Source organism: Malus domestica, chromosome 02 (genome assembly GCF_042453785.1).
Source record: "Malus domestica chromosome 02, GDT2T_hap1".
NCBI lineage: Eukaryota > Viridiplantae > Streptophyta > Magnoliopsida > Rosales > Rosaceae > Malus > Malus domestica.
The window spans coordinates 10,043,573-10,066,818 of record NC_091662.1 but is presented as its reverse complement, the minus strand read 5'-3'; the positions used below and the strand labels follow the sequence as shown (position 1 = coordinate 10,066,818).

The window sequence follows — 23,246 nt, the reverse complement described above, 5'->3', positions numbered from 1 at the left end:
TTTCCACTTGTTATTTATTAATTAATGCACGCAGTGTACGTACCTAAATGCTCCCTCCAAACATTATTGGTAGGAATGGGCTTGAACTAATTTGGTTTGATTTAAGAGAATTTTAACAAAAAAAACTTCTGGTATTGTTTATTTTAACGAAAAATCATATTTTTAGACTAAAAAATCAATCATATACTATTCACTTTATCTTTTATTTTGTTCTTATCATTAAAACTCAAAGTTTTCTAACATTTTTCATTAGTTTTACTTTGATTTAATCCTCAAATAGCAATCAAGTTAATATTAACATTACAGTTTGGCTTCGTATAGTTTAGGAGGTGAATCTTCAATAGCCTGGACTACTAGATAATCCAGTTTTATAACCATTAGATTGACAAGTAAGCTAAAATAGAGTTTTTTTTTAATTATTTTTTTAAATTCAATTATGATCATTCATTTTCCGTACTAAGTAGTCTAGACATTTCAGAAAAATTGTCATTTAGGTATTAAACTAGTAACATAACAAAGCCTTACCGATTATCGTTAGGATCTAGTAGTTTCTTGACAAGCCCGACCGATTTGGTATAGTTCTTCTACACTATCCGGGGAAAATACTTCAACAAAACTTTAATTGCATAAAAAGAGATGAGTTTTGTGACTAATGAACTAGCTAACTTAAGTTTGTCGTATTCTCTTAGTCCAGTTTATTTCGATCAAGCTCTTGCATGTTGTCATAATATATTGGTGTCGAACGCTGATGGAATCTCTAGATCTCTTGATGTTTTGCTTTTTTGCTTTAGTTTCTCTTTGTTGGGCATGGAGCCACATTTATTTACCAAAAAAAGGAGGGGAGGAAAGCTGAAATGCCATTTGCCTTGCTAAATGGTTGTCTGAACTATTCAGCAGTGCAAAGAAACGAAAAGAAAATGCAGTACAACTAAAACTTGATTAAATGGTCAATTTCGAGAACTTTGCGACAAACAGTCCGCTCGTTTTTGAAGTCACGGGATCAAAGCGCAGGGTATCTGGTACTCGCCCGTTCTTGCACGGCCAATTTTCAGCAGCATCTATCACCTGCAACTCTGCGGAATAAGAAGGAACCGATGAACCACAGGGATATCAGCGTGTAAAATGATATGACTATACTCTGATGTAATGATAAATTGTTCATAGAGTACGAACTAGAGATGCAAGAGCTGCGCGAGCAGGAGAAAGTCGTAGAAACAACTTCAGCTCGTAATGTAATGTAGATAGTATGGGATTAACAACTGATTATGAGTTTGTCTAGAGTAGATATTGTTATCTGGTTTCTTTATGACATTAAAAATGTAACGAAAAAACAAAGTACTTAAACCATCATGTCTGGTAAACTAATTTTGATTAGCCGTTCTGCTACAGGTAAAATGATACTTAATCGTTTAATACAGTCACCATACCCATAAGTTGCAGGCTGTAAATTACTTAAACCATCACTAATGATATTACAAAGCACAAAGGACTTTACCCGCACAAGGATTTCCCTCAAGAAACTGCTTTACCACGTCTTCATTCTGAGCAACTGTCAAACTAATCAACAGAAAACGAAAATTAGCAAAATACAAGCGAATATCCTTTATGCGTAATGTCCTAAAGGTTAAAGGAGCAAACAACAGAAGGCACCTGCAAGTGCTATAAACAAGAATCCCCCCAGATTTTAGCAATCGAAAACCATTGGTTAGGAGCTTCAACTGCAAACCAAAGACACATTTTCATCACTTTACTAAGCATTTTTATAACAGGGGACGATGCACAAGGAAGCTAGAATTCTGCCATTAAATGCACATGGGAAAAATTACAATAGAGAAGTAATAATAATAAATGAAGTAGCATAGTTCGCAAATACATTTGAGAGAAACTGAAATCAGATACCTGAAGCACGGTGAGGCTATCACTTCTTTCTGCATCCAGTACACGACGTTGAAGAGTTTCCCATCCCCACTGTTCGAATTTCTGGACATGTTTAATTGATCCATCATGAGTGCACTCTGCATCCACTAGTACCTGAATAAACATCCCGCTAACTTAGCAAACTTCAATGAAACTATAAACGACGTTAAACGACAAAGAAATAACATAAAAGATATGGAAATGGTGTTAGTGATTGTCCAAAAAAATACGGAAATAGAAAGAGTGAAGAGACCTGTAAAGGCGGGTTTAAAGAACGAACCAAAATGCAGTATTACCTTGTCATAGCCGCAGCTCAAATATTCGCTGTCACGAAAAGTTTGGTACAATTCACTTTTAGTCAGTCCAGCCACACCAGAGTGGCGGCCATAATAAATGAGCTCTGGAAGTTGATTCCCTGACCGAACGGCACCATTTTTTCTTACCCTAGCTGCTTCTTTCCTTTCTTTCCATGGTCTCCTAGATGTCCACTCCTTGAATGTCACATTTTCTTCCCAAGTAGATTCACCTGCATAATTCTAGACAGAATGACAACATATTAAAAACAGAAACATGCTTGGATATAGCATTCTTATGATTTTCACTCCACATATGATATGAAGCTTCAGGTATATGTGGATTCAGATCAGTTACATGATTTTGGATCTGAAAGAACTCTCGTGGGTACGAGGGAAAAAGTTGTCCCATCAGCAACAAATAGTCGGCAGCGATTGCCCAATGCATATTTCTGTAACATTGTCCTACAGGCTGCTAAACGATGGCTTGAAACATCAACACCAGTTACAGAACCCGAATTGCCAAGAAGGTCTGATATCATACAAAGCTTAGCACCTGACGATAGAACATACACGAGAAGAAAGCAAAGTGAGCCATTTGCAAAAAAAAAAGAAAGAAAAAAAGTCATCATTGTAACAACTGAATCAGATTTCGCACATGAATATTGTCAAATACATCTCACACGGAATTAGTTGCATTTGCTCATAATCTTCAACTGGCTTAAAAAGCTGATAAATTTACACATTGTTACACGTTAAGCATTGCATTTTACGAAATCAATTTACTCCCATTCGACGCAATCTACGATAGTAACAAACAGAAACAAGAAAACAACTTACCAGGAGCAGCACAAAGGTCAAGAACATGATCTCCAGCTGAGATACTCAATGCTGAAACAGCAGCACCAGACGCCGCGTCAATTCCATATATCTAAAACCCAAAATCCAACGAACACAAACTCATAATCTTGCAATAAAAAATCGCAAAAACCGAAACTTTCTTGCTAGTAAAAAAACAAAACCCGACTGCCCAATTCCCCCCTCACCTTCCCCTCCCGGTATGCATTTGAGTTAGCAATCTGAACATCCGGCGGAAGAGCATAAAATCCAGGCAACCATTCCACTTCTTCAAGCTTGCACTTGATCTCAGCTTCAATCTCTTCGATTCGATCTTCGAATCCGGGCTTCAGCCTTTCAATCATAACAAACAAAACCCAATTCTTCCATTACAAAAACACATGCAAAAAACAGCAGGGGCAAACATGCACAAATCAACAAAGTTACAAACTTTTAATCAAAAACCGAACCGAAGCACTCATACAATGAAAAATACTAAAAATTAATTTATATATGATTTATTGTTGGTTTAATATCGTTGTATTCTAATTTTTGATTAAAAGTTCGTAACGGTTCTATTTACGAGTATTTATCAAATAATAAATTCACAGAGAGAATTAGTACCTTATGTAACGTGGGGTCGATTGGCTCTCCGAATAAATCGAAGGGTCCAACCCGTTCTCCTTCAGAAAATCGAGGAAGGCGTCCGGCAGCGCCGGCTTCGAAGCTGCTTCTTCTTCTTCTTCCATGAAATTCGCAGACAGATTCGAAAGCTGCAACTGAAAAATCAGATCAGTGTTAAAAACCGAAGCTTTTCAACTCCGGCGGCTAATGGTTACTGATCAAAACGCAGCGCTTTAGGTCAAAACCCTAAACGACAGCGTATAGCTCGAATACAGTAGAAAATACCGTTGAAAAGTTGGAAACTTGGCAATTTTCAGCTCTCCATCTGCTTCTGGGGTTTTTCAGTCTCGCTAATCTTACGAGCTCACTGAATCGGTATGCCCTTTTATTTATTTTCAATTTCTGTTTTCGATTTTCGGTTTATTTAGTCACTAATTGCTTGAATTCATGAATTTCAATAAATTTTGATTATTTTTTTTTGTTAATTTTGTGTTTAATTTAGGTAATTTGGAGCTGAGAGAGAGAGAGAGACAGAGAGGAAGATGAGGGAAGCCGTAGTGGGATTCTTTGTGGTTGTTTATCTTCAGCTTCTCCAACTTAGCTCAGCTAACATTGTTCTCCAACCATCTGGAATTCTTATCCCCGACCTTCCCGCCAAATATGGTAACTTTCCATCTTTTGCTGTTTGGTTGCTGAGAAAATGTGGGAAAACTAGTCTTTCCTTCCTTTTGTCTCTTCAGTTAGCACAGCTTTCGATTTTAGTTGAACCCGTTTCGGAATTTTCAGGTTTTGGTTAATCTAAGGGGTCATTAGATAACCATTTCGAATTTTTGTTTTCACTTATTTCGGAAAGAAATGGGAACTAAAAACTGAAATGGTTATCGAACGATCCCTTAGCTTAACGTAAAAAGTCGAAATGGGTTCAACTCAAATCAAATATATTCGAAATGGGTTCAATTCAAATGCCCTTGAACAAGATTATATTTGGATGATCACTTTTAGTTTTAGACCAAGTACTTTTACTAATCATTGAAATCTGAATATTGTGATAGCTGTTGCTGTCGGCGGCTCTGAAATATGTGGAGCTTTGCTTGTAGCAGACCCTTTGGATGCCTGCTTGCCTCTGCGCTATGGTGTTCAATCAAATGAAACTGATATAACAAGGTTTGCTTTAGTAGAAAGAGGTGAATGTACTTTTGAGGATAAAGTGCAACACGCTCAAAATGCCGGATTTCATGCTGTGATTGTTTACGATAATAGAAGAGAAAAATTGGTTCACAGTGAGTCACCATGTCCCTTGAAATTTCTGTTTACTTCTGTTATATTTGTGTTGTTCGATTTCATTTTGGGCTCCTCTTATGTCGTTGAAGATTGTATTGAGTCTACGTTGAGCTGTTATAATTTATAATGATTGCCGTCCTCTTTTATCAGTGACGATAAACAGCAAGAATGTTACAATTCGTGCTGTATTTGTTTCCAAAGCATCTGGTGAAATGCTAAAGGAACATGCTCGTGGGGAAGAAGGGGAATGCTGCATCTTCGTATTACCAAATGAAAAGGCCTGGTCGGTGTTCGCTGTATGTTTCATCTCATTTCTAACTGTATTGGGTCTCCTTGTGATTGCCCTCTGTGCTCAGAGAAACTGGAGCTGGACTACTCAAGGAAGAAACCAACTTCCTAAAAGTGCTGATACCAAGATTGTGGATGCTCTACCTTGCTTCACATTCAGTTCTGCCGGTTTGGATGAATGCCACACTGAAGAAACTTGTGCCATCTGCCTTGAGAATTACAAAGATTCCGAAATTCTTAAAGTTCTCCCCTGCCAACATGGTAATTTATAAGATGTTCCCTCACGTTAATATTCCTTGTATTTTCATCATAGTTGCGGTGTCAGTTCCATCAAGCCATAAATGTTTGACATCATAGTACATGTTTGCCTCCTACCTTGATGATACCGCAGAAGAATTTCAACTGGTCATAAATTACATTGTAGAAGAACTTGGGTTTGTAATGCGCTGAACTTTCATACTGTGGACATGTGATCACAAGTATTAGAACACGTGTCCAGTCTAAGAAGAAAGAACTTGGAGAAGCTGCTATTATCGCCATGCTGTTAAATCCTATGTTGGTCATAACCTTATAGGGTTAGGGACATTTCATGCCCATCATCATATTAGGCAATTGACTTTGGCCTTAATCGAAAGGTTAATTGTAGTTTAGATCTACTTCCTCACCTTGTTATTCGAAGTCTGTTGATGTCTGTTAATCAGCTTGAGAGCTACTTGCAGAATTTCATTCAAGCTGTGTGGATTCATGGCTGAAAAAATGGGGGAGAAACTGCCCCGTGTGCAAGAACGATATAAGAAAGAAAATTGCGAATGCTGAGGTAAGAGAATTGGGCCCGTCCTCGCTATTTAGTGTTTGATGGATGATTCTTTTTTACTGTTTGAATTGTTCAGGTTGTGGGGTTACTTTTAATTATAAGAAAAACTAATGAAAAGGGCTTGAAAATTTTGAGTTTTAATGATAAGGACAAAATAAAGAGTAAAGTGAATAGTACCAAGTTTGACTTTTTAGTGTAAAATGTGGTTTTTCGTTAAAATGAATAGTACCGCGGACTTTTCGTTAAAACTCCCTTTATTATATACTGAAAATTTGGTTATTTCTTCTTGCAGATCAAGAGAAAAACCTGGTTATACAATTAGCGAATGGAAAATATGACTCTCAAGGTATCGAGGTTAGTTTGAAAGTTTTTCCCTCGTACTCCAACAAAAGGATGAATAACCTTTTTATGGACGAGATTCGCTGGACATGTTGAGGTCCTTTGAAAGACTGACTTTGTTGGCATTTGGACTGTTGCGCTGGCCATTTTGATGCAAATCAAAGCCAAATCATTTTACAAATCTCTATCATTTGACTTATAGAAGTGACAGCAATCCCTTTTGGTTTCCAAATGCTTTTCAGTTGTAATCCACGCCTAAGGCGCGTTCCTACTTTCTAGCAACCATGAGGCTTCTTCTGTCATCACCATTGTCACATCCAACATTGTGTCTGTTGTTTCTTTTCAGGGTTGCTCCTGTTTTTTGTGGACATCCATACAAACGCCACTCGAATGTGTTCCATTGCGTGGATTGAAGAGACATAAGGTTGATATTTGTCTACACTGCCATGGAAATATCAGTAACAGCTGCTGCTTAATGTTTCCGTGAAAGCGTACACCTTGAACGCATCTTGAATAAACCTGCGCTCTCGACGCAGATCCGTTCATATGAATCACCAGAAATTTGATGACCCTCTGCAATCTGCCGCATGTGTTGCATGAAGCTCAGGTGGTGTCACGAAATAGTAATTTAGGTGTAAATATGTATATATAATTTAGGTGTAAAGGTATCTAGTATGTTAGTCGGATTCGATACAATACAAAGCATGTAATCCAAGAGTTTAGAAATATTAATTTCAAGATCTACTTAAATAAAATAGCATTTTGAGCAATTTGCCCTATCAAGAGATTGATTAGTGGATTTTGATGGATATGGATTCCACAAAGTCCAAATCCATTGTTATACTATTAAATTATTAATCAGGTCACATTAAAATATTAAAGATTCTTTTGGTTGAATACTCGTATAATTATATTACAATAACTGCAAGTTTAAAGAAAAAATAATAATTTATGTGAATCACAATTTGATGCACATATAGAAATAACTCATTAAAAACATAAAGAAAATGTTTTTGGACACTTTGAATGTGACTAGTAGGAAAGTAGTAATGCTGTAACATGTTTAAGAAACAACGGACGTCATCCGCAGAGAATTTCTCATAAAGTCATAACATACATAACCCATGATTGGACATATGCTATGAATTTGGTTGAAGTTCACATCAAAGGTGGGTTCTCATTAGGCGGCACGATGTTATGTGGACCCATGATTGAAACTGCAAGTAGCTTTAGCTCCCCATCTGTAAGGAATTCTTCCGGTCTTCCCCACAGAAAAACGAAACACCGCAGCAGCAGTAAGGTTCCTCAGCCCACCTTTTCCATCCTCAGCTGGTTTTTCCCGGAAAATCAACCAAACAGCCAACAGATTTCACAAAAACCAGAGCTACTTATATAACACCAGTTCTTCCTCATGGGTTCTATTGGAAGGTGGCCCTTTTCTATCCAAATTTTCAGAAAATTAATTTCTTGAGTTCTGTATTGCAAATTGTGATATGGGTTTTTCTTGGTTTGCCGGGTTGCTTTCTGGGTTTGTTTATATAGTTGTTCTGTTATGCTGTAGCTCGGAATCGGAAGTTGTCACCGTTGATGTTCAAGAAGCAAAACATCTGCTCGAATCTGGCTATGGTTATTTGGAAGTTAGGTAAAGAGCTCTCTTTCCCCTTTCATTTTTTCTTGATCTTTCTCAAATTAGGGAACTTTAGGGGGAGGGGATGGACTTAGCCTCATAATAGTTAGCAATAATGTGGTTCAAATTCGTATTTAACGAAAATCAAACCTAAGATCTTTAACTTATAAGTAATGATAAATATTATTAGATCGTAGTATTAAATGATAACTTTTCAATGAGGAATTTAATTAATGGTATTTATAATAGGACGGAGGAGGAGTACAAGAAAGGGCATGTGGATACAAAGAAGATTCTGAACATTCCTTACATGTTCAATACACCTAAAGGTGGCTGTAACTTCTGTTAGCTATTAATGTTTTCACTAGTTTTCATTTCTATTTACCATCAATTTCATGTGTTCTTCTACCTCAGGTATGGTGAAAAATCCCCAGTTTTTGGAAGAGGTTTCATCTGCCTGCAACAAAGATGACCTTATTGTTGTGGTAATTTTCTTACTGTTTACTTTCATGGGTTATCTTGTAGCTTTTTACCAAGAATCAAGAACATTTATTTACTGGTAAATTTCTGAATGTGAAATAATTATATTTACAGGGTTGTCAAAGTGGTGTTAGATCCCTTTATGCAACTGCTGATCTTCTGGCTGCTGTAAGTATTCTCAAATCCGTATCCATTTTTTGCATATTTTATCGAAATACGTACAAATAGAACTGATTACAGATGTTTAATCAGAATTAAAACTGGAAGGCACTAAACTAAATCGACAATAAGTCGTATAACAACCACAGTTTATTGTCCCTTTCGTTTATTTTTTATTAAAAGTTTGAAACCGGTTTTATTTGTGCGTATACTTCCACCTTTCACTGCGCTCATCTTTGTTCTTTCATTTCTATCAAATTCTTAGAACATTGTCAATGAAATGATAGGGTTTCAAGAATGTGAGCAACATGGGAGGAGGCTATCTCGCTTGGATCGAGCATGATTTTCCGGTTACTAAGCCGGAAGACGCTGACCGGAAAAAGCCAGAAGATGTTGTGCAACCGAAAAAGGCAGAAGATGTAGACCAGCAGAAGAAAGCAAAAGAAGAGCTCTAGTTTCTTACATGGCAAGCAACATATGTATCTGTAATCTGAATTTCGGTGTATATATATAGTGGATGATATTTAAGAATGTATCACTTCCCAAGTATGAGTAAGGGGAATACAATCTTGGCTACGTAATTGCAAATATCGAAAAGAGTTCGACTCTCATCCTCTTTTTCAAGAGACCTTATTTAAATTATTTAAACACGAAAAGAACATACCAAAGCCTCTAAATATCAGAACTAGCCACGATTAGATTGAATTGAGCCTTACTAGAAAGGTATGAATTCACAAGTATTCAAACATTTTGTTGATTCAACCAGGTGTGGTGCGATTGGCAAATTGTCACCTTCAGTTGGCAGATTCTTTGGTACCTTTCTGGTAGGGGTTGAAACCAACTAAGAGCACTTTATGGCCAGAGGCAAGCCGAACCTCGAGCAGAGATTAGTCACATCCTTTGGGTGTGGGGACACTTCGTGGTCTTTACCGTAAAAAGACATTATGTTGACTCCAACTACAATTAGTTTTAATGAAGTAAGAATTCTTGGAGTATAATAAAATTTTCGCTATTTGATATACATTTGTAATTGAATTCAATATCTCACAATTTTAAATGAGCCGTCTAACCAATGAGAGATTTTTCCAAGTGCCTAGTATTCAAAGCGTACTTCACAAGTTATAATACAAGTGGATGAAATAATATATTTTTCTGTGTCCCTCCACTCGTATTATAACCAGTTGAAAACGATACTTTGAAAAATTTATCATAATGAACAACAGAATTTTTCAAGTACTCAGCTTGTCATAATACATGTTGGAGTTTTTTTTTCCCTAATCATCAATGCCACCTCTGGGCTTCTATTTATGAGAAATACTAAGACGACTTTCAAAATTGAGACTTTTCATACACTATATGCTAGGAGTGGGCAAACGGGCCCTAGGCCCGAGGGTAGGGGCGGATCCTAATTTTAAAAAAGAGAAACGGGGTGGGGCGGGGCGGGCCTTTGAAATTTTAGGTTCGGGCCAGTTCCAAAAGTATAGAAAAACGGGTACCCGGACCGACCCATTTGCAAAAATACCCCCGTAATGGGTACTGTTACTTTCTCCCAGGCCCACTTCTTTTTGTTCCTCCCCGTGGGCTGTGACATTTCTCACTCTTTAGAACACTCCACACACACACGCACCCCACTTCCCCATGTTTCCCCCTCCCCCAATCTCTCGAACCTTCTCCCTCATTCCTCTACTTTGTTTCTTCTCCCCTATCTCTGCAACTCTCCTTCCCGGAGCATAGACACACCACACCCACACCCCACCGAGAAATGATATGTTGCCACCGCCCTCCTCCCCACCAACTCCTTCTCTAATCTCAACACCGAGGTAACTCATTTCCCTCATTTCTTCCAATTTCGTCAATTTCTGAATTTTGATTTACAAAATTTGTGAAAAGTTGTGAAATTTTCAATCGGATCTCCCTGTTTGAGTCGTCCAGCTGTAGTGGGGAGTGGTGGAGAGAACTGAGAAGGCACACAATGTGGTCAACTCAAGCTTTCTCTCTCCAGCGAGGAAGTTGGATTTGTGCAGCTTGTGCTCCGGCGACGCTTTCTTCGTTTTTCTTTTGTTGCCAAACGCTTAGATGGGGTTTCTATTAGAACACCTGGTTTCTGTAATGGATTACAATATGACCCATGCTTTGATTTTGTCTGTTTCTTTATCATATTTGCAATGCTATTCTGATACATCTTCTCACAGTTATTGTTTTGAGAAGATATTGAAAATTAGAAGGAAAAAAAAATAGGGTACCCGTTGGACCCTTAGGAACCGGCCCATTTTATACATGCCTAGTTAGGTCCGGTTCTCGGTTTGAAAATAGTATAATCCGCCCCGCCCTAGCCCGTTGTATTTTCAAGCGAGTCCGGTCCGGTCCCTTCAAGCCACCCCTACTATCCGCCAACTCATATTTTTTGCACAATTCTCATGCCAACATAATAAAAAATTATGTCATAAACATGAGGCAGCAGAGAGTCCAACTTTGAGAGAATCTCTTTAGCATTTCTCTTATATTATATAAAATCCATGAAATCGCTTCCCAGACAATATTGATTGTTATAATCTTCTCAACAACCATGGCCGATAATAGATATACCACAGTGAATATAGCTAGGTGGTCGACAACTCATTAATTACAGACCCAAAATTAACAAATTAGTTGCCACTCTAAATTCTAATAAAAGTGAGCGTCTTAGCAAATGTGTTAATTTTATGTGTTTAAATAACTTTGTTCTTGTAATGTTGGCATTTAATTCAAAACATGTGTACAAATGTGCTGGTTATTTTCAAACTTATCACGCCAAACTTTCATTATTTAACATAGAATACTCTTAACACGTCATCTTACATGTCACAACTTTCCGCTTCTCCTCACATGTGGACTTGTCTCAACAAGGAAGCACGTAAGACTGCTTGTGACATGAATAATCTCCTATGACACCATATTAAAATATAAACATTCAACCCAAAACCAATTAAGAATCAGAGAAGTGACGCTTACAAGATTCAATATTCAACATGCAATCTCTAGAAAAATAAAGGGCATTTATCATGCCTTAGACTGCCATATGTCCTATACACCAACTATGATTAATTTTTCAATTAATTAACTTTATTTTAATTTAAACAAATATATGGTAGAAAAATGCACCAGAAGAATACGATCCTAAATTTGCCCTGCCAATATCCTTTATTAATTTTCTTAATCAATGTGACATTTTTTTTTTTTCTACCAAACGATAAATTTTTTTAGATTAAATATTAGATGGAAAAGACTTAGCTGCACAACATCTCTTTCTGCCAACCAATCACGGCCAGATACGTGTCCAAATTGATTAAAAATTTCACAACTTGAACACCTGTTCAACCGTGATTGGTTGGCAACAAGAGATACTGCTGAATTTTCAGCAATCAAGTCTAGTTCATATGAGATTAGTCACTTACAAAGTTTGATTTTACGCACCATTCAGGTAAATGATCACTTGCAATCAATGCGACATGCTAACTAATGCTAACTAAACAGTATTATATTGACACGGTCAGCATGAAAGACAGAAACACGCTCAAAGCCCCAGAGATGCTGTGGTCAAGGGACAACTTCAAAACATGCATACTGCTAGTGTCAGCTAGTGGGGCCCATTTCTGTGGCCACCCACCATGCTGAAATTGGGTCAGTGTATAATTTCGTGACAATATTCCATGCATGTTTCCTTAAATTTTCTGCTGGTGCACTTCTCAGTATTGGGCATGGAAACCCCACAATCCCAGCAACCCACCACCTAATCGGAGCCCATTAATGGCTTGCAATTAACCCATGTAACAACCAGTCGTACCATTGTTAGTGTTAATGTTCTGGTTCATCAGACAAGCGGAAGCAGATAGCTTTTGAAAAAAGCAGAAGTTGTTCTTCTGGGTTTTTCTGCGTTTGGGATTGGTCAAAAATGGAGGAGAGGGAAGGAAGATCCTTGGCTGAAACCCCAACATGGACGGTTGCTTGTGTGACCTGTGTCATGGTTGTTCTTGGGTTCTTCTTCAATGGCTCTTTGGAACGGGTTGGAAAGGTAATTTTGATCTTAAATCTTCAATGTTTGTCTTTGTTTTGGTGTTTGCTTACCTTTCCTTGAATCGTGTGCCTCTTCTTAGTGAGTTTAGCCAATTAGTCACACCCCTTTTATCTAAGTTCGATCCGTAGATTGCAGTAGTTTAGAATATTGTCCTTATTTAAAGAAAAACTTCAGGTGTGTCCGCCCCTTTTCATCAAGTTTGATCCTCAATCTAAATTAGAGTAGTTTAGAATATCGTATTATCTCAGAGTCTTATATTATTCCCCTACTTTGTGGCAGTGGTTGGATAAGACTAAAAGGAAGTCTCTAATTGCTGCTCTGCAGAAGATTAAAGAAGGTAATAATTTTAGGAATTGGTTTTTTGTTCTTCATTCAATTTGTACTAATCTTTGTTAAGATGATTTCGACTCATCCTTTTGGCTGTCAATGTTGTTGAAGCAGAGCTCATGCTTTTTGGGGTTATGTCATTGTTGATGAGTCACTTCATTATCATTGTGGCCAAGATTTGTGTTAAATCGTCGGTTATGAGCAGCCGGTTCTTTCCATGTGCATCGGAGAGTGAATTTTTGAATGCTGTTGAACATGTTCTTGTTCCGACTTCGGGTAATTTGAATAGTTCAGTCTCCAGAGTACAGGTGAAGGCTGGTTCTCAACACGGCTATTGTCCTGAGGTAATTTCACTTGCTCATGGCATAATGAATTCCTTTTAATGCAGTTGTAGTTGGAAATACTTTAAGTGTATATATTCTCCCGCGCGAATCTCAGCAATCACTTGTTCTAATTTTGTGTATTGATCATTTTGAAAAATCTTGATGACAGAGTTTATGGTTCTTTCACATGTGACAACATTCGCTTGCATGTTAGTTGAAAAATTGCTTGTCACATGGTACTCAGTGAAATCTGATTGGCCCCAATAGAAAGCAATAAACACGAAGATTGTTTCATATCTTGTTATATGGTTGCTAGGGTCACGAATCCTTTGCTTCTCAACAAAGTCTTGAACAGCTTCACCGTTTGATGTTTGTGCTCGGCATCACCCATGTTTTTTACAGCTTCGTAGCCATTGTCCTAGCCATGATTAAGGTAACTATGTCATATCATCGATCAAACTTCTCTAATGGTCCATGGGGTTGTGCCGTCCTATTTACAGGAAAACTAAGCGCATTTTCCTAATCTTATGCAGTTATACAGCTGGAGAGTATGGGAAAATGAAGCCAAAGAAGCAATTAAGACCTTAGAAGGTGAAAAAACTGTTTGTATTGATTTCCAGAATTGCCATGATTACCAGACGTAACTTTGGATATGCCTTACAAATTATAGACGTCATGGATGCCCTATCATTTTTGTTTCCTGTATTCAGATACCGCGCAAGGTCAACCAGGTATTCAAAGAATGAGGAGATTGTCTACTTTCATATGTCACCACACATCCCATCCATGGAGTCAGCACAGAGTTCTTGTTTGGCTGGTATTCTCACATCCTAATTTCTTAATGGATCTAACCGTACACTTGAATTTATCACTTTTTTGTGATTTATATGCTAGATGGTGATTCTGTTTTGTCATCTTGACCGAGAAATGTATCTTAAAATTTTAATTTGAGGTCTCAGACCCCACATTTGCACGCATTTGGGCATTATCACATTCTCCACAGATGCTACAACATTGCTTAAAACTAACCTCGTCGTTCATTTACACGTAGGACAATCAATTTCAATCAATGATATTCTATTTGGCTATTTGCAATGTATGCTTGTGCTATGTTAACTGCAGTTTCCTAAACTTTTATCTCTCAGAGTCGCTTTATCTGCTGTTATGATTTTCTTTACCATCAACTTTGTTCAACCCAATTTGCAGCTTTGTTTCAGCCGCCAGTTCTGGAGTTCTATAAACCGGTCTTCTTACATGGCTTTGCGCTTCGGCTTCATCACTGTACATTCTGTTCTAGTCTTAATGTTTTTTTGTCTTTCTTGAGCATTTACGGTACTTGTATAATTCATATTCATATCTGCATGCTTTTTCACATGGTGAGTCCGGTTATAGTAGAAAAGTTGGCTTTGCCATGGCATCTGGAATATTAATTTCTTTTTACGACTGTTACATTTATGGAAAATAAGTCATATCCACGGTATCATAGCTTGCTTTATGTTTATTTTTTATTTTTTATTACATATTGAGTCATTCAGAGTGCAAAAGAATGTGCGAGTAAATATCACAGGACTTGCTTTGCATTGCTGACTCTGCTGTGTTTCCCCTCCTTCATGTAGACTCATCAACTTCCTTTGTCGTATGATTTCCATAATTATATGATTCGCAGCATGGAGGAAGAATTTCGGGATATTGTTGGTGTCAGGTAAACTTTTTACTTATTACTCTTCTTCGGAAACTGGTTTTTTTTTGTAAAAGTTTATTTCTATGACGAATTTAGTAATTTATTCATCTCAACAGAGATTCTGGTGAACGTAATTACATTTTTTTGCACTTATTTTGCAGTTTGCCTCTTTGGATTTACACCATCTGTTGCGTTGTTCTAGATTTTCATGGTAATTTTCTTTTTGTCTCGAAAAGCTTATACCAATGCTTGACTATGGTCTCAAAGGATAACAATTGTCACCCAAATTAAAATTTATGCAGATAAAATTCCTGGAAAAAAATTGATACATTTTAGCTGTCAAGCTAATCTTACCACGCGCTTTAACTTTGTTACTGACATTCAGGAAGCAACCTTTACTTTTGGCTGTCCTTCCTTCCAGCCATTGTAAGTCACTAATGTTCAAATTTCCTTGAGCTTCTCCAAAGTTCAACATTTTTCGAAGTAACGCTGCATAATTTCTCTTTTTGTTTCCCTTCTTTCATGACTCCCACATCAGTTGATCCTGCTTATTGGTACAAAACTGCACCGAATAGTGGTAAAGCTGGCTGTCGAAATCATGGAAGAAAGTCCGTATATGGAAAATCATCAGTTTAAACTAAGAGATGAGCTCTTCTGGTTTAAGAAGCCCTGGCTTCTTTTACGTGTAATACAACTGATATCCTTCCAGGTGAGTACTAGACACTTGCATCCATTTCAAATCTTAAAATTAATGACATTTAATTCCCACTGTCCTAATATTTTACCGGCATTTGTTTTTCAGAATGCCCTCGAGATGGCAACTTTCATCTGGTCCCTGGTATGAATGTAATGACTTGTTAAGGGCCCATTTGATAACCATTTTAGTTTTTAGTTTTCATCTTAAACGGGCCTCTGAATTAAAAAAGTTCGAAGCTTCCTTATTTTAGTTCCTTGTGATGCTGAATCGCTGATTCAAATATTTTGTTTCCAGTGGGAAATTAAGGAACCTTTGTGTTTCATGGACAACCGTACTTTCCTTGTGATTCGCTTGACATTTGGGTATGTAATGTGCATTTTTCGCTCTTTCCATTGCAACTGATGTGTTTCAGGTCTAGTTCATTGTCTGCAAATTGCGCCAATGTGGTTCGATATCATAGATATAAATGCTGATGACTTATTGATCACTCACTGCAGGGTTGTCACACAGTTCTGGTGTAGCTTTATAACATTCCCACTCTATGTTATCATCACACAGATGGGTTCAAGGTTCAAGAAATCTGTAGTATCCGAAAATGTAAGAAATTCGCTACATGGATGGAAAAGGAGAGTGAAGGCCAGACAAGGTACTTCATCCACTGCTACTACACACTTGGTGAGGACATCAACATCATCCGATTCTATTGTGGATGAAACTCACAAACTAGAAAGTTCTTCCTCAAACTCTTCGGAGAGAAGTTCCTTCAAGAAACAGAATACATCTTTCCGACATCTGCAGGGCGGAGATGAGAAGTTAGAAACTCCTCTCTCTGTTGGTCCAGTTTACGACAGTTATAGCGATGACAACGATGAGGGTGATCACCATCACGATGATCATAGTAACATAAAAGATGAATTGGCTCTCCTTCCACCATAAGCTTTTCTTTGTTGGAGTATCACAAGAGATATAGACTGCTTGTATACACTTTGATACATTAATTAATCATTTAGCGTCCGAATGTTACAACCACTGCGCCTCTCTGAAGCAGTTCTCCCTTACACCGTTGGATCAACCACTGCGCCTACTCTATGTTCTCAACCTGGAGAGCCGTTTTGGTGGTATTAGTAGATCCCACTGGCTGCAGCTCAAAGCTAAGCTTCAAAATTTGAAGAAAGGAGCCCTATCCGTGTCTGACTATCTTCAGCTTGTTAAGCAGACCTCTGATGCCCTTGCTGCAGCTGGTGCTCCACGTGATGACCTTGATTTTGTAGCACATACCCTCAAATGGCCTTCCTAGTGACTACAATGCCTTTGCTACTTCGACTAGTACATATTTTCCTCTTTTTTTTTTTGAACAAACGATATTATCTGTAACTTTGTAAGAGGGAGGGGGTAGCTTAGTTTCACAATAAGCTAGCAATAATGTGGTTCAAATATTTTTCCACTCTTTGAGCTTCTAAATTTCTTTAATATCTTGATTAAAGATGCATCTTCACATCAAGTGGCATTTACGTCTAGTAATACATTGTTATGTAAAACCCCATCCCTAAAAGTAATGTAATTTCATTTTGTTTTGGGTATTATTTTCTTTTAAAATTGTTTTTGGTGTTAAATTGTGTGCCACGTGGGGCCATCCCTTTTTTGGTCTACTTCCTCCCTCTCTTTCCCGTCACTCTCCGTCACTCTCTCTTTCTTCTTCTCCTTAACCGTGCCACACTCATAACCCATATCCTAAAATCATCATCAAATCACAATTTCAACATCACCATCGTCTTTATCTCGTCGCTACGAACTCAACCATAGTCTTGGCATCTTGGAAGTCGAACCATGAAGCCCCGTACACGAGCTCCGACGCAGACCGCCACTTTCGAGGCAATTTCCGGCCAAAATACAACGCGTTGTCCAGCATGCAAGGTATCAATCTCTTTGCCTCACTTATAACTACAACTTTCCATTTTGTTTCACTCAATTTCGTTGAGTATTGAAGAAGTTATACTCATTTGAATTTTACTAAGTTTTCGGCCACCTCCGAGGCTTTCGAGGCATTTTTCGGCCACATCACGGCGAGTTATACATTTTGTGAGGTACCATTCTCTTCGTCTCTTCGAGGGCTACAATTTTTGTTTTTGAATCACTTGATTTCGTTAAGTATTGACAAAGTTATGGCCGTTTAAACTTTGTGTAAATTCCTTCCGAATCCGGCTTTCTCTTTCGAATGGGTCCGGCGACCCACATTCCAGAAAACCCAGGCCTTTTAGGCCATTTAGAACTGGGGCTTTAGGCCCGTTAGATCCGAGCCCAACCCAAACCCTTTTTTCTTTTATTTTGTTTTAATTTTAATTGTTTAATTATAAAGGCCTTTGGGCCATGTTTAAATTAGGGCCTTCAACCCGTTCCCTTGTTGAACTCAGAAATCCTTAGGCTAAAAGCCTTTGGGCCTTTTGAACCAGGGCTTTAAGCCCTAAAACCTAGGGCCTAACCCAATAAACCCTTTTAGTTTAAAAACTCTAAACCCAATTATTTACCTTAGGCCTTTTATCAACCTAATTCTCTAACCCATTAACCTAACCCTAACCCAAGTCCTAACCCTAAACCCTAGTCGGCCCAAAACCCTTTATGGAGAATATTCAGGAAATATTTTATTGACGTTTACGAAATTTATCTGGGACCCTTCTTAGGGTAATTCGATGTTCTGAATCCGTTTCCAATGTCCGTTTTTCCAAATTCGATTGCTATTATATAGTTTTATTTATTGGACTCTTTATGTGCTTAGAGACAATTATAGTGGCGTTTCTGTCTTCGCTAGTTGTGTGGCTCATCGGCGGCGAAGTATTGTGAGTGGACCCCTTCTAAAAATGCATGTTTTAATAGTAGAAATGCATACATGGAAAAACATAATTTAATGATTATGTTCTATGAAACGCTTTGAGATAACATGCTTACTGAGGCTATTTTGAATTATTACTATTTTTCCTATAACCCATGTTCTTGTAGAATATCCGATGGATGACGATATGATATTTAGAATATGTTTCGAATACCTCTTTATAGTATAGATGATGGATGACTTTATACTATGAAGTTGCTTTTCAAGATATATATGTTCAGTGGTTTTGTACTTACTTAGTGGTCTTTTCTGCTACGGGAGGTAGGGATAGATTCCGGCCCGTCCCGGATGATGGTTTGGTGTTGGCATAGGGCTTGGAGTGTGTTTCATCTGGCTATTTAGCACATGGACGGGAAGCCGGCATGGGGCCTGAAGTGTATTTTCCTCTGACTGTCTGCTCAGAGACGGGGAGCCGGCATGGGGCCTGGAGGTTATCGGACAATTCACTAGTGATTATTATATATATAAGTTATGCTTTTGAGACATTGCACAGCATGCTAGGTTTCGGAAAACCTATGTTTATCATTATATATGTGTTTTCATAAAACCTGGGGGTTAGTACGTTAATAACTGTTTTACTATATATATATATATATCAACTTGGTCCACGCATGTTTGTTTTGCCCCACCTTTAGGACTTAGAATCGAGGTATACAATCCCAGCATCCAGACACTTCTGCATCGGCATCTTTGAGTCCTCTTGATGTAGGACCCATTCTTTTGTTCATTCAATTTTATATTATTTCTTTTAGTATTCTAGTTAGTTGTCTGCTCTGAATACGTTCCTTAAATGCATATTCATTATTCTTTTATATTTATAAGTCTTATCTATCTCTTGTTTTCAGCAATTGCACTCAATAAATGGCTTTCATCACTTTCGGGTGTCGGCCAGCACATGCCTATCCTGGTATTCAGGGAATATCGGGATCGAGGCGTGTCATTGTTATGTGTGAATTTTTTCTTCATATGATAATGCACTACAGAGAATCTGCAAGTTGTAACCGAGAAGAAGATCCGCAAGTGCTCATCCCGAAGAAAAAGAATGGTGCTTAGGTGCACCTTGGTGCACCTTAGGGTGTGCATGCTTTGTTGTTCGCCCAATTGTGATTAACGAATTTGCTATATACAAATGTCAATCATAGTTGTTAAGGTTCAATAGGATAATATTAGGAAGACTAAATTTGTAGACAAAATTTTGTAAGCTAAACGATATGAAATTTGAAGATTGGATTAGTACTTAAGCGTTGATAAACGTGCTCATTCTTATTGTTTACACATCATTTAGTCTATAGATTGAAGCTCCCTAGCATTACCCTGGTTCAATAACTTACAAGTTACACCAATCTTCATATGGTAATTGAAAATCGACAAGAAACCATCTTCTAATTAGAATCTGTAACATTAATCGAGTCCCAAACTACATACTTTTGGGAGCATAGCTACCTCCACTATCTTCTTTGCAGCTGGCCATACTAATTTATGAAAACCTTTAATTCATATATGTTCTAATTTCGTGTATGAACAAAGGCTACAAAGTGCATCCCAAAGTTTAATTTAGTAACTCACACATTTGTTGTCAAAATATCATCACTTTTGTAAATTTAATTTAATTTCTCCACTAAATTGGTGATAAGAACCACATATACGGTAACCCTAAAATTGCAATCTCTCAGCGTGTCAGATCCCAATGTCTTAGAATGTATATGTTCACGTGCAACTTCTTCCACTGGCAGAAATGGTTACACCTAACACCACTACACATATCATATCGAAGATCCGTTTCTCGAGAGATTTTTTAGTGTGATCGGCACATGAAATGGTAAATTACGTGTCATTATACAAATAGTATGATATATGTGTTAAAAAGTTAATAACTTAAAAAATAAAATTTCTCACTATTTACATAAAAACACTTGATGAACCACTCATGTTTTCGTCACAATTAAAAATTTCTCCAGCTTCTTGTGCATTTTGTATTTGTTTTTTTTTTTCCATTGATTTATTTTTGAGTTAAAAACAAACAGGAGAGTGAAAAGAATAAAAGAGTGAAAATCATATTTCCCGACAACAATTTTATCACATTTTTCATATTATAAATAGTACTCTAGAGTCCACACTTAAAATCACAATACAAAATATATCATCAGATCATTCAAAACCATGAGCCTCATGAGAAAAATGTCTCATAACATTCTACTTTTCTCTCTTGGTCTAGTAGCCTTCCTCATGTTTGCAGCAAGCATGGGAGGCAAGGCACAAGGTTTCAGCATCAAGATGTTCACCACCCTTTCACCAAACCTCACCCTACTTGAAAAACACCAAAAACTAATCCAAGTCTCGAAATCTCGAGCCCATCGATTTCAACCGATCACGAACCCTAATTCATCATCACCAGTACTGGTCCCAAACACCATAAGGTCTTACGTTAGACATGCATTCAGTGACTTCTTTTACACAGTGATCACCATCGGCACACCTCCACAGGTAGCCAACCTGGCAATCGACACCGGTAGTGCTTTTACCTGGGTTCAGTCTGCAGAATGCAGAAAGTGTATCGTCACGCCATTGCCAGGCTTCGACCTCAGGAAATCATCCTCGTCAAGAGTCCTGCCTTATAATCACCCGCTTTGTGTTCCTCCATTCCTCAGCCCTCGCGGCCGTGGCTGTTCCTATCTTTTAGAGTATGCTGACCGTACTACCACTGAGGGTTTGGTCGGATTTGAGAAATTTACATTCTTATCCGAGCAAGGGCAACAAGATGTCCCATTGGCGTTTGGGTTAGGACTGGTGAACAATATAATCTTCAGCGTCCGTGACGACGATCATCCGAATCCGATAATCGGGATTATGGGGTTAGGGAGGGATCATCCCACAAGTATTCTAAGACAACTCACCCTTCTAAGATTTTCCTATTGCCTAGCGCCACAATTTGAGGCCACCCCATCATTGTTACATTTTGGTGACGATGCAAAAATTATAGGTGCCACAAATGTACGTAGCACACCAATTTTGGGCGGTCCAGACGACCATTATTACGTGAGATTAAATGGTATAAGCCTCAACGGACAACTTCTCCCCATCGATCCGAACTTATTCAAGCTAGGGGGAGGAGGGGTGGTTGTTGATACGGGGGCTCCGTACAGTCTTATCGTCGACGAAGCGTTCCAGATCTTGAGGCAGGCTGTGGTGGACTACTTTTACAACATGTACCAATGGCAACCAATTCCGAAAACTGCGAGAGACGACTTTGACCTTTGCTACGACTTCCATACAGTATTCACTGCACCGTCAGTGATGCTTCACTTCGAGGGCGGCGATATGGAGGTGCATAAGCCGTCACTCTTCACAGTCGTTGAAAAAAAGAGTGAGTTATGCATGACGATATTGTCACTGGGTACTAGTGAAAACTTGCCAAGCATCGTGGGCGCGGTTCAGCAGGTTAATTATAAGTTTTTGTTTGACGTTGGTGCAAGGATGTTGCACTTTGCTGAAGAAGATTGTTGAAGATTGACAGTATAATTAGGGTTTAATAATTGGTATGTATATGTGCCGATCATGAAAATCTAGCAGAATAATAACAATAATAACACTTAAAGACATTTGTATGTTCGGTTTATTGCCTAGTTATTCTTAAATTCGACATTTATCATAGAATCAAACTGAAAGAAGCTGAAGCTAGCAGTTCCTTTATTCAACTAGTGGTGCTTACAAACACAAGATCTACAACAAAGCGAAGCAATTCAGCGCGATCGGTCTTCGTATCTTCCTTATCCCTGCAACAAAAAAAGGGAGCGCAAACTCAGCTTGCAGTAAAGAGTTGCCAGATTTCGTGTCATACATCGATGCCCCGATAAAGTATTTGATATCTAAAATTTTAATCTTGCTTACATAATGTGCATCGATCTTTGACGTAGCGCGACATACTGAAGGTATCCAGCGATAATCCTTGAAGCATAAGAGAACTAGAATCCGCACCAGAGAATGTGAGAAAGCCTCAAATTATATTTAGTTGAATAATATGAAAAGTAACCCTAAAGGATGCTAGCTTATATAGAAATTAGCGTACTTGGGGACTTGTTGCAATGACAGGTTAAGATCCAACATAATCATTAGCACCAAAAACGATTCCGATGATGCAACTTCGAAAAAGATTGACGTCTAAGAGAAGATTATCAGTTGGGGTGACTCTCGATCGAACGGGATACGTACAAAACGAGAAGATAATATAGAGACAGTATCATTCACCACAATTCATTTTAAATACTAGATCAAACAAATTAAGTTCAAATACGACGCAAGGTGGTACTGACAGGAGTCATATAAATCCACAATTGAGCCAGCATCCAATTAATCAAACACATCACATCTTATATTCATGTTATTCTCAACTCGTAGTTGTCGTCGAAACTCTGTATAATCTGCTGCATGCCTTAATTATTACTGGGCTCTCCTACGGTACTTCGTATGAATCCTCGAACAACTGCGACTTAAGCCCAAATGAAACTCGAACGGAGTCTTTCAAGACTTTCAACCAAGTAAAATTAAACTCATAGACTTATATCCACAGTTTATCAGAACCATATTTTGTGAAACATCTAGTAGGCGAACATATGCATGC

The 23,246-nt window shown here is 38.0% G+C and overlaps 4 protein-coding genes and 1 long non-coding RNA gene across 5 annotated transcripts; 4 read left to right on the top strand and 1 right to left on the bottom strand.

Annotated features, from left to right (window-relative positions):
* Window positions 1-840: 840 nt before the first annotated feature.
* Window positions 841-3,806, bottom strand: LOC103456235 (rRNA (cytosine-C(5))-methyltransferase NOP2C). The gene is made up of 9 exons (XM_029090490.2): window positions 3,672-3,806; window positions 3,257-3,401; window positions 3,051-3,141; window positions 2,569-2,766; window positions 2,214-2,443; window positions 1,900-2,031; window positions 1,651-1,718; window positions 1,496-1,557; window positions 841-1,073 (listed from the first exon to the last, which is right to left on the bottom strand). The coding sequence occupies exons 1-9, from the start codon at window positions 3,794-3,796 to the stop codon at window positions 940-942; spliced, it is 1,185 nt and encodes a 394-aa protein (XP_028946323.1). The 5' UTR covers window positions 3,797-3,806; the 3' UTR covers window positions 841-939.
* A 16-nt stretch (window positions 3,807-3,822) lies between these two features.
* On the top strand, window positions 3,823-9,270 carry LOC103426785 (receptor homology region, transmembrane domain- and RING domain-containing protein 3). The gene is made up of 13 exons (XM_070811522.1): window positions 3,823-4,046; window positions 4,174-4,334; window positions 4,724-4,951; window positions 5,103-5,501; window positions 5,960-6,057; window positions 6,347-6,375; window positions 6,673-6,817; window positions 7,641-7,821; window positions 7,936-8,035; window positions 8,270-8,349; window positions 8,435-8,505; window positions 8,615-8,668; window positions 8,947-9,270. The coding sequence occupies exons 2-13, from the start codon at window positions 4,214-4,216 to the stop codon at window positions 9,112-9,114; spliced, it is 1,674 nt and encodes a 557-aa protein (XP_070667623.1). The 5' UTR covers window positions 3,823-4,046; window positions 4,174-4,213; the 3' UTR covers window positions 9,115-9,270.
* A 1,010-nt stretch (window positions 9,271-10,280) lies between these two features.
* LOC114823757 (uncharacterized) lies at window positions 10,281-10,848 on the top strand. Its single transcript, XR_003771704.2, has 2 exons — window positions 10,281-10,479; window positions 10,592-10,848. It is a non-coding gene; the product is annotated as an uncharacterized lncRNA (long non-coding RNA).
* Window positions 10,849-12,343: 1,495 nt separating this feature from the next.
* LOC103426784 (MLO-like protein 4) lies at window positions 12,344-17,242 on the top strand. The gene is made up of 14 exons (XM_008364860.4): window positions 12,344-12,710; window positions 12,993-13,050; window positions 13,155-13,384; window positions 13,680-13,796; window positions 13,897-13,954; window positions 14,074-14,180; window positions 14,570-14,644; window positions 14,980-15,065; window positions 15,206-15,255; window positions 15,430-15,470; window positions 15,583-15,753; window positions 15,847-15,882; window positions 16,036-16,103; window positions 16,239-17,242. Exons 1-14 carry the CDS (start codon window positions 12,591-12,593, stop codon window positions 16,675-16,677), a joined length of 1,656 nt encoding a protein of 551 aa, XP_008363082.1. The 5' UTR covers window positions 12,344-12,590; the 3' UTR covers window positions 16,678-17,242.
* A 3,564-nt stretch (window positions 17,243-20,806) lies between these two features.
* LOC103418269 (aspartic proteinase nepenthesin-1-like) lies at window positions 20,807-22,132 on the top strand. Its single transcript, XM_008356405.2, has one exon. It carries the CDS (start codon window positions 20,807-20,809, stop codon window positions 22,130-22,132), a length of 1,326 nt encoding a protein of 441 aa, XP_008354627.2.
* Window positions 22,133-23,246: the final 1,114 nt, after the last annotated feature.

Coding starts and splice junctions, on each gene's coding strand:
- LOC103426785 (XM_070811522.1), top strand. CDS start 4,214: ATGAGGGAAGCCGTAGTGGGATTCTTTGTGGTTGTTTATCTTCAGCTT. Junction 4,952..5,102: donor AAGAGAAAAATTGGTTCACA/GTGAGTCACCAT, acceptor CTCTTTTATCAG/TGACGATAAACAGCAAGAAT. Junction 6,376..6,672: donor AAAACCTGGTTATACAATTA/GCGAATGGAAAA, acceptor CCTACTTTCTAG/CAACCATGAGGCTTCTTCTG.
- LOC103418269 (XM_008356405.2), top strand. CDS start 20,807: ATGTCTCATAACATTCTACTTTTCTCTCTTGGTCTAGTAGCCTTCCTC.
- LOC103426784 (XM_008364860.4), top strand. CDS start 12,591: ATGGAGGAGAGGGAAGGAAGATCCTTGGCTGAAACCCCAACATGGACG. Junction 12,711..12,992: donor CTTTGGAACGGGTTGGAAAG/GTAATTTTGATC, acceptor ACTTTGTGGCAG/TGGTTGGATAAGACTAAAAG. Junction 15,471..15,582: donor TGTCCTTCCTTCCAGCCATT/GTAAGTCACTAA, acceptor CTCCCACATCAG/TTGATCCTGCTTATTGGTAC.
- LOC103456235 (XM_029090490.2), bottom strand. CDS start 3,796: ATGGAAGAAGAAGAAGAAGCAGCTTCGAAGCCGGCGCTGCCGGACGCC. Junction 2,767..3,050: donor TGACCTTTGTGCTGCTCCTG/GTAAGTTGTTTT, acceptor TTCTATCGTCAG/GTGCTAAGCTTTGTATGATA. Junction 1,558..1,650: donor CTTGTTTATAGCACTTGCAG/GTGCCTTCTGTT, acceptor TCTGTTGATTAG/TTTGACAGTTGCTCAGAATG.